Source organism: Labrus bergylta, chromosome 19, assembly GCF_963930695.1.
Source record: "Labrus bergylta chromosome 19, fLabBer1.1, whole genome shotgun sequence".
NCBI classification, from domain to species: Eukaryota; Metazoa; Chordata; class Actinopteri; order Labriformes; family Labridae; genus Labrus; species Labrus bergylta.
In genome coordinates, this window is record NC_089213.1 from 12,767,563 (window position 1) to 12,776,979 (window position 9,417).

General features: G+C 46.0%; 2 protein-coding genes across 2 annotated transcripts; both read left to right on the forward strand.

Moving 5' to 3' along the window:
* Positions 1–41: 41 nt before the first annotated feature.
* Positions 42–4,167, forward strand: LOC109995680 (secretagogin-like). The gene is made up of 11 exons (XM_020649493.3): positions 42–399; positions 623–693; positions 994–1,089; positions 1,370–1,459; positions 1,649–1,705; positions 2,292–2,369; positions 2,461–2,516; positions 2,618–2,663; positions 2,759–2,818; positions 3,337–3,405; positions 3,677–4,167. Exons 1-11 carry the CDS (start codon positions 330–332, stop codon positions 3,800–3,802), a joined length of 819 nt encoding a protein of 272 aa, XP_020505149.1. The 5' UTR covers positions 42–329; the 3' UTR covers positions 3,803–4,167.
* Positions 4,168–5,660: 1,493 nt separating this feature from the next.
* Positions 5,661–7,877, forward strand: LOC109995684 (uncharacterized). Its single transcript, XM_065948551.1, has 5 exons — positions 5,661–5,775; positions 5,864–5,907; positions 6,003–7,055; positions 7,401–7,721; positions 7,809–7,877. The coding sequence occupies exons 1-4, from the start codon at positions 5,753–5,755 to the stop codon at positions 7,709–7,711; spliced, it is 1,431 nt and encodes a 476-aa protein (XP_065804623.1). The 5' UTR covers positions 5,661–5,752; the 3' UTR covers positions 7,712–7,721; positions 7,809–7,877.
* Positions 7,878–9,417: the final 1,540 nt, after the last annotated feature.

A 9,417-nucleotide genomic window follows, 5' to 3' on the forward strand; every position in this document is an offset into this window, starting at 1 on the left:
CACACACACACACACACACACACACATCCCACCCCCTTTCTCTCTTTACCCCACACACTCTCTCTCTCTCTCTCTCTCTCTCTCTCTCTCTCTTTCTCTCTCTCTCTCTCTCTCTCTCTCTCTATTTCCTTTACACACACACTCTCTACCCCCCCACTGTTAGTCTCTCTCTTTCCTCCCTCCTTCATATTCGAGCTGCGGAATCCGGTTTGATTCCAGGGATATCTGAGACCTCACCGTACCTCACACAGAACATTTTTCCCCTTTGTTTTTATTTTCCTTCCTGTTTGGTTGTCCCCGTCTCCTCCTCTGGACTCGTCTTCAGCACCATGGACAGCACCGCGGAGAGGCTGGACGCTGCAGGATTCTTACAGACTTGGCAACAGTTTGACATCAAGGGTGAGAGAGAAGAATACATAATTACTGTTTCATTTAAAGACAATAACGAGAGGTCACCTCATATATTTATGGAGATCCTCTTACAGAAGACACAACACGATAAATGTCAAGAAATAAGAAACAAATCTGAAATATAAATTCCCAACTTGTGTTTCTGGAGCGTTGCACAGATAGTCCAGTTGAGCTGCACTTTTACTAAATACTGTCCTGTTTGTGTTTTTAGATAACGGGTTCATAGAAGAGAAGCAGCTGGATGCCTTCTTCCAAAGCATTCTGGGAAAATCTGAGATGAAGGTAAAGAGATAAAATAATGAAGTTGGGTTTGAAGTCTGTTTTTTTTATTCCAAAATGTAAAAAAAGAATTAAGTGAAATCTTTTTTTTTGAGCTTTGGGGGTGAGGGTCATTTTTTTGACCTCAAAGAAAATTATTCTAAAGGCTTTCTGTTTGTCGAGTGTCTTTGTCTTATACTGCCACCAGGGGGCAGCAGAACACAGACAGGGTCTTTAAAAAGATAACTTTGTGTACTGTAGTTGTTTGTATTTAAACAGTGATTGTCACATTGAATCTCCTGCTGATGTTTGTGTTGTTTTCAGATGGAGGAGATGACCGCGGACAGAATACGACGACTGAGGGAGAGTCTCCCGTCTTCACCGGGTGACACAGACAACAGACGTCTGCACATACACGAGGTACAAACTCATGGAGATAAAAGGCATTTTCAGACCACAGGAACTTTTTCATAGTTCTAGGAACTGTTGGAACCTAAGAGTCTAGTTAAGACTCAGAGTCCTGTTGTGAAGGGATTCATTGGCAGAGCGTAGTGGGCGGGCAGGCTGGAGTGTAGACCTGGATGAGAGAGTTTAGGTAAGGAGAGTTTTAAATTTGATGTGAGCAGTAACTGGGAGCCAGTGGAGGGAGATGAACAGCCCAGTGATGTGTGCTGGTTTGGCCTTATTATTGTTTTCCCAGCTGGCCGCCATGATTCTTCCAGAGGAGGAGAACTTCCTGCTCCTTTTTCGCCGTGAAACGACGCTCGACAACAGCGTGGAGTTCATGAGGGTGAGGATCTCACAGAGCCAGTTTTATTCCAAACTTTGGACTTCATAATGATGATGAAGGACAAACATTGCACTTTTAAGAGAATCCTTTTATTCCTGATCCATTCTGTATATTAAAGGTGGATTTCTTTTTGTATTTAGTCAGAGTAAAACTTATCGTAACATCAGTGTTTTTCTCTGCTTCCTGTAGATTTGGAGAAACTACGACACAGACAGCAGCGGCTTCATCTCAGTCAATCAGCTCAAGGTAACGGCTGGTCAAGTCTTACTGCAGCAGAGCAAAGAACGGGTTCTTTCTTTATGAGGTCAGTGAGTCAGAAACGTAAAAAATCAGAACCGAGGTGTTTTCAGGACCTGGGGCTTCAACTGACCTGCATCATTTAAGATTTAAGAAAAGTGACATCAACGACCATTTATTAGAAATGTATTCTTCTGGACACTGAGGAGAGAGGTCAACATGCTTCGGACGGACGGATGTATGGTTGGATAGTGGGATGGTTGGACAATAGATGGATGGATGGATGGACATACAGACAAATAGATGGATATACGGATGGATGGATGGATGGACGGATGAATGAAAGGACGGATGGATAGTGGGATGATAGATCGATGGATAATTGGATGGATGGACGGATGGACGGATGGAGAGACGGATAGACAGACTGACGGACAGATGGATGTATAATTGGATGGATGGATGAAAGATGGATGGACGGACATACAGACAGACAGACGGATGGATGGATAATTGGATAATTGGATGGATGGATGGATTTGACGAACGAATAGATGGATGGATGGATTGATGTTCCGTCTTTTTGTCCCTTCAGGGCTTCCTTCAGGACCTTTTCCTTGAACATCGGCGGTCCATCACACCCGACAAACTGGAGGAGTACACCGTCACCATGGTAACAGGCAGAGATGGCTCAGACGTTACACCTCTAAACACCTTTCTCTCCTCGTTCACTCTAAAGTCTTTTTCTTTTTTCTCTTGTGAAGATGAAGATGTTTGACAAAAACAAAGGTGGCCGACTGGACCTGAACAACCTGGCCAGGTGTTTATACCTGTTTGTGTTCTGATATCATTTAAACTGAGTCCTCTGTGCCTCTGACTGTAACTCTTACCTTAAGCTTTATGTGTCTCCTGGTTTTGAAGGATTTTATCCCTGAAGGAGAACTTCTTACTCAAGTTCAAGATGGACGTAAGAAAGGAAAAAGAAAAACACATTTAACAACTCTCCTCATTTATGAACATGATGCCTTACATGAATTGGTAACCTGCTGTTTTTGTTTTCAGGCTTGCAGTCAAGAGGACCGGAAGAGAGATTTTGAGAAGATATTCGCTCACTATGATGTTGTGAGTTTGATTGTAGAGTTTTGTTTGTCAATTAACCAAGAAGCTCCTCTTCATAAAACGTGAAATCTATAAAATAACACGTAAAGATGAGTTGTTCCACCTGTGCAGGCTGGCCATTAAAGACAGAGTCAGCAGTTTACTCCTTCAAATAAAATACAGACTTCTCCTAAAGTAAAGCTGCTCCATCGTCCCTTCTGGGCCTCCATACATGTGTGGTGGTGACTGTTTGCAGAGACTCTGTCCTCTGACTGGATTTTACTGTTCTGGTTGACTCGAGACATTTCTGGGCGGAGCTGGTGTGTTTCCTCCAACGTGTGTGTGTGTGTGTGTGTGTGTGTGTGTGTGTGTGTGTGTGTGTGTGTGTGTGTGTGTGTGTGTGTGTGTGTGTGTGTGTGTGTGTGTGTGTGTGTGTGTGTGTGTGTGTGTGTGTGTGTGTGTGTGTGTGTGTGTGTGTGTGTGTGTGTGTGTGTGTGTGTGTGTGTGTGTGTGTGTGTGTGTGTGTGTGTGTGTGTGTGTAGAGTAAGACAGGTGAGTTGGAGGGTCCTGAGGTTGATGGCTTCGTGAAGGACATGATGGAGCTGGTGAAGGTAAAACTTGTTCTGTTGTTGTTTTGAACTTTACCTGATATTAAGATTGTAGCACCATTAACAACAAACAAAACTCTCTGTTGTCTGTGTGTGCGTGAGTTATTTGATGCTTCAAAATGAGGTAATACTGATGATTGACAGCTCTGTTTGTTGCATAAGGTTCTTTCAGTGGAATAATGAACACACACACACTGACTTCTGTAAACCCCTCAACCCTACCCCCCTCCCCTCCCTTCTCCTCCGTCCCCTCATCCTTCCTCCCCTCCTGCAGCCCAGCATCAGCAGCACTGACCTGGACCTGTTCAGGAAAGCTCTGATGCATCACTGCGACATCAACGGAGATGGAAAGATCCAGAAGAACGAGCTGGCTCTGTGTCTGGGCCTCAAACACAGCTAACAGTTTCATTCTCCATCAGTGTTCCCCTTTAACCTCCACTTCTTTACCTTTTAACACACAATATTTATTCTGCCCTCCCGTCTGACTCTTCCTCATCTTCATCTTTCTGCCCCTCAGTTTGGTGTTGGATGGATATCACATTAAATTACATAATATTATTTTTATTATGAGCACAGTAAATGTCCGTCAGACATCCGATAAATGTGGATTTAAATGCAGCCATGATGAATCCACAGGTTATAGTTGGGGTTTTATTCATGTATGCCGTGCTTCTTCTTTATCCTGTGATGATATAAAAATGTTTGCTTGAAAACATTAATGTCAAAATGATAAATGATGTTTAATAAAAGTTATTTCATCTTTGTCAGCTGTGTTGTTCTTTTCTCAGACGATCTAAGAATGAATCACAAAACAGCGTGATTGGTTGGTTGGGATAAATGCCGTGTCAAGACCTCTCTGACTGGGGTGGCCCACCTGGGCTCTGACTTATGTAGGGGTGGCCTGAAGTTTGTGCACTCATTAATCCTTTCTTTAACCGTTAATGATCTGTACTTGTAAGTAAAACAATTTTGCAACATCTAAATCTTCTTAACTTAATCCTTCATTGACTCAAAAAGAAGAACAAAGTCACAACTTTAAAGACTGAGGAAATTGAAGGCAAACTCTTGCACACTGTCTACTTTTTCAGAAATACATTTGTTGGCAATTTTTGCCAACAATGGCATGTGAGACACCGGCAAGAGTTCGCTTGCAAATCTTTATGGACTCATTTCCTGAGAACCCGTCTCATTAGATGTGTTCAGTTTTCATTTACAACTCAGAGAACTAAGCAGCTAGACTAGTTCGTTTTGCCTTATTTCTAAGTATTTCTACCCTACACCTTGATAAGGGGGCCTTATTCAGCTGCGAGTGTGACTTCTAACGGAGTGCACTCCGTCACGGAGGGGGAGGGTGTAGGGGTTGGTTTGAAAAAGGGCCTTAGGTTCAGAAACTGAACGTCGCCAGTTCAAATCCCAGTGCGGACCAAAATACGGAAGTCAGTCTGGTAGCTGGAAAGATGCCAGGTCACTTCCTGACTACTGCCGAGGTGCCCTTAAGAAAGGCACCAGACCGCTGACAGCTCTGGTGCACTCTCTGTGTAGCAGCCCCACTCTGAAATCTCTCCACGACAACAGGTCCTGTTTGTGTGCATGCCTTTGAGTGTGAGGAGCATGTCTCTAAATAACAGAATGTAAACCAGAATTTCCCTCAGGGATTAATAAAGTATGTCAAATAAAAAATTAAAGAAATAGTTTGGGAATTTGGGGTGGCCAATCAGCCCTCAAAGGGGGCACATGCCACCCCTCTGGACTGACACGCCCCTGGCTACAATATTCATCAAAAAGTAAACAGTCTGTGTTTGAAAAGAAGCAAGAAGTTAACTTTAATTTTACCATCTCATTAGTTGCTTTTTTAAACAACTACAACACAAATACACTCACACTGTTAATAATTAAAGGTCACAATATGTAATATGTAATGTCTGATGATATAGCAAGGTCACTTTATCATTTCTGTCACTACACATCTTACTGATACCTTTAATGAGGGAAAATCCATCAGAAAAGATCGGTTTGATTTGTGTGTGACCATATATGTTTGAAATATAAATGGTCCAAAAGATAGCCCCACACATGAGGCAGGTAAGAAAATCACTTTTTTCATAGTTGAAATAGCAGCAGAACAAACTGCTGTCACAGCGGACAGATCTGAGGTGTAGCCTATAAGCTGAAGTGCTGACACCTGCTCTGGCTGCAGGAGGGGACTCTGCTGAAACCTCCAACCTGTTTCCAATAACCTAATCAGTGAGACTCGGGCACCAACATTTAAAAAGGACCAGTGTGTGTGAAGCACTCACGAAGCTGCAACATTTCTGCCATTGTAGTTTGGGTTCATTTCTTTAGAGACACAATGGCTTCTGGGTTTGGTCTGCGGTAAGCTGAATTTTACCATCTGGCACTTCAACGATTTTTATGACCTGCTTGTCGAGCTAATGTGTTTTTATGTTTTCTTTGTTTTCAGGGTGCTTTTGGTCTCTATGTTAGCTGTTGGGCAGCATGCTAACGGTAAGGATTCAGAATACACAACCTGCGGATTTCTCTGGTGTTTCTTCTTCATGAACTTCTTCTCACTGAACTTTAAATATGTTTGATCTGACCAGCGCTCAGCTACAGGAGTGGGGGCTCCAAAACTGTCACGCCATACTATGAACAGGCTGAGAGTTTCCCAAGAAGCTACAAACTTCATGACCCCTCTGCACCACAAGAAAGTCATCTGAGCAGTGATGGACAAAGTTACACTGACAGTGGATCATCTGGGAACAGGAAGCCTGCTGCTGCACCTTATAGTGGTTCATATGGCCGTGGAGTAGATGGATACAGTCCAGAGGGAAGTGTTTCTACTTACAAGCCTCCTCCAATAATACGAAAAAACCTACAGCAGCCAACACAACATGTTCTGCAGACCAAAGACAACATGTGGGATATTGCTTTGCCACAAAGTAAGAATGTTGTTGAGACGGCTGTCGCTTCAAGTCAAGGAATTGAGATATATTTGGGTAGCCAACCTGAGGCAGGTAGTGCAAACAGCTACCCTTCCCGGCCCCAGCAGCTGGGCTACCAGTCCAAGCCCCAGCAGCCGGGCTACCAGTCCAAGCCCCAGCAGCCGGGCTACCAGTCCAGGCCCCAGTCCAAGCCCCAGCAGCCGGGCTACCAGTCCAGGCCCCAGTCCAAGCCCCAGCAGCCGGGCTACCAGTCCAAGCCCCAGCAGCCGGGCTACCAGTCCAAGCCCCAGCAGCCGGGCTACCAGTCCAAGCCCCAGCAGCCGGGCTACCAGTCCAAGCCCCAGCAGCCGGGCTACCAGTCCAAGCCCCAGCAGCCGGGCTACCAGTCCAAGCCCCAGCAGCCGGGCTACCAGTCCAGGCCCCAGTCCAAGCCCCAGCAGCCTGGCTACCAGTCCAAGCCCCAGCAGCCGGGCTACCAGTCCAGGCCCCAGTCCAAGCCCCAGCAGCCGGGCTACCAGTCCAAGCCCCAGCAGCCGGGCTACCAGTCCAGGCCCCAGTCCAAGCCCCAGCAGCCGGGCTACCAGTCCAGGCCCCAGTCCAAGCCCCAGCAGCCGGGCTACCAGTCCAAGCCCCAGCAGCCGGGCTACCAGTCCAAGCCCCAGCAGCCGGGCTACCAGTCCAAGCCCCAGCAGCCGGGCTACCAGTCCAAGCCTCAGCAGCCGGGCTACCAGTCCAAGCCCCAGCAGCCGGGCTACCAGTCCAAGCCTCAGCAGCCGGGCTACCAGTCCAAGCCTCAGCAGCCGGGCTACCAGTCCAAGCCTCAGCAGCCGGGCTACCAGTCCAAGCCCCAGTCCAAGCCCCAGCAGCCGGGCTACCAGTCCAGGCCCCAGTCCAGGCCCCAGCAGCCGGGCTACCAGTCCAGGCCCCAGCAGCCGGGCTACCAGTCCAAGCCCCAGCAGCCGGGCTACCAGTCCAGGCCCCAGTCCAAGCCCCAGCAGCCGGGCTACCAGTCCAAGCCCCAGTCCAAGCCCCAGCAGCCGGGCTACCAGTCCAAGCCCCAGTCCAAGCCCCAGCAGCCGGGCTACCTTCAGCCTGAGCAGCTGAAGTTTCAGCCTCGGATGCAGAGCTACCCGTACAAGCCCCTGCACCCGAGCTACCTTTCCAAGCCACAGGAGCCTCAGTTCCAGCCCCAACAGTCCAAGCCCGAGCAGGATGTTCAACAGAGCAAAGATGTAATGTGGGACTTGGATTTTTCCCCAGAAAGTGGCACTCCTAGGAGTTCAAGACCCATTCCAATGGCATCCAAGGAGCATCCCAGGTGGAAGCAGCCGCTGGTTCCTGTGTTCAACAGAAACCACCGGCTCTAGAAACACTCCGGTAAGACTTCCATAATTTGAAATTTAATTGAACTGATTTTTATAAGACTTGTTGCATTAACAACTTTCTAAATGTTTCTGTTTTTAGGTTGCTGTCGTCTCTCAAAGATCAGATCTTGGGATTATTTGAAAATGAATAAAGTACCTGGAAATGTAATCTGTCTCTGGAGATCATTTTTAAAATAACATTAACTGATTTAGTTCACTCTGTCTGGACCAAGATAATGACATTCTGGAAGAGTATCTATAATGGCTTTTCTGTTCATACTAGGGGTGCAAACGGGTACCCGAGTTCATTAAATAATTGTTTTGTAGTCCACTTTCTTTTTTACTTTTTAAATGTTTCTTGCTGCATTGTGGGTTTTAGGATAGGCCTAATTCAAATCAGAAAAAGCGCTGATAAAGGCTCTGTGCTGAAATGCGTCCATTGTTGATCCATTCGCTGCTACCCTAACAAAAATATCCCTTTACTTAACCCCCCCCCCCCCCCCCCCATGAACAAAGTCCCAAATGAAATATGCAATATGATCTACGAAGTTACGTTCAAATTGTCTTTTTAATCCAGGGAAAAAGGAGTTTCACTTGGCGATTACCGCTTTACTCCGCAAAACCAATGACGTTTGATCATCCAAGACAGAGCAGCATAACTAGATGTTTTCCTATATTTTGGCGTGGTCACACTGGCCATCCGTACCGTACCCAAGCACGATTGCCCCCCCTGCAGCACCACTCCCCCACTGGCTGGCGCAGCCCGCGGTCACACTACACAGGACTATCTGTGCCTAAGCACGATTACCTCTTGTACATAACGTCTTAATACAACACGTGTGCTTTGTCGTTATGAAGCGTGCTCAGTTTACGAAACGGCGGACGAAAGAAAGAGATGCACAGTCGAGTCAGTGTCTGCACAGGGAAAACACAGAACGTGACCGCTACTTTACTGACTTTGCAGCTTATTTTAATCAGACACAACAATAAAAAAAAAAAAAAAAATTCTGGATTTCTCCATAATGAAGGCTGTCAGCGTTGTTTACCCGCGTGTTCGTGCATGAAGTGTACCGTGCCGAAGCCAAGGAAGTATACCGTGCCTGAGCATGATACGGAGCGGTCACACTGGTCAAACAAACTGGACTTTAGCGTTTAAGTGTGCTTTGGCACGGTACGGATGGCCAGTGAAACCGTGCCCTAACAATTATTAAAATCCTGAAGATTCCAATTAGATAGATACAGTCGGCATCGTGTCATAGTTGGGGGCGGGGCCTCCCGTGGGGGAAAAGAATCACAGAAAAAAAGAACTACAAAATGATTACTCGAGTACTCGCTTTAACAATGGGAAGAGTAATCGATTAGAGAAAAATTTGCATTTCTGCACCCCTAGTTCATACTGAGTTGTTACTTTATCTCAGTGTTAGATCAACTAACCTAAAGAATAAGTTTGGCATCCTGTCATGATCTTGTTTCTGTGCTGTGTTTCTATTAATGTTCCAAAAAGTCACATTTTCACCCTGGAAGAAAATACCAAACTTCTAGCCGGCTGCAGGAAAAAGTTAAACTGTCTAAAACCAACTGGATGCAGTTCACCAAGCAGATGGTTGATATCTAACCCTAAAATTAGAGACCACCAACCTCAAAGACTCAAGGAGTGTGCTTAATGTCTGCCACATTCAAACAGCTGCTGGTTGTTATAATTAATTGGC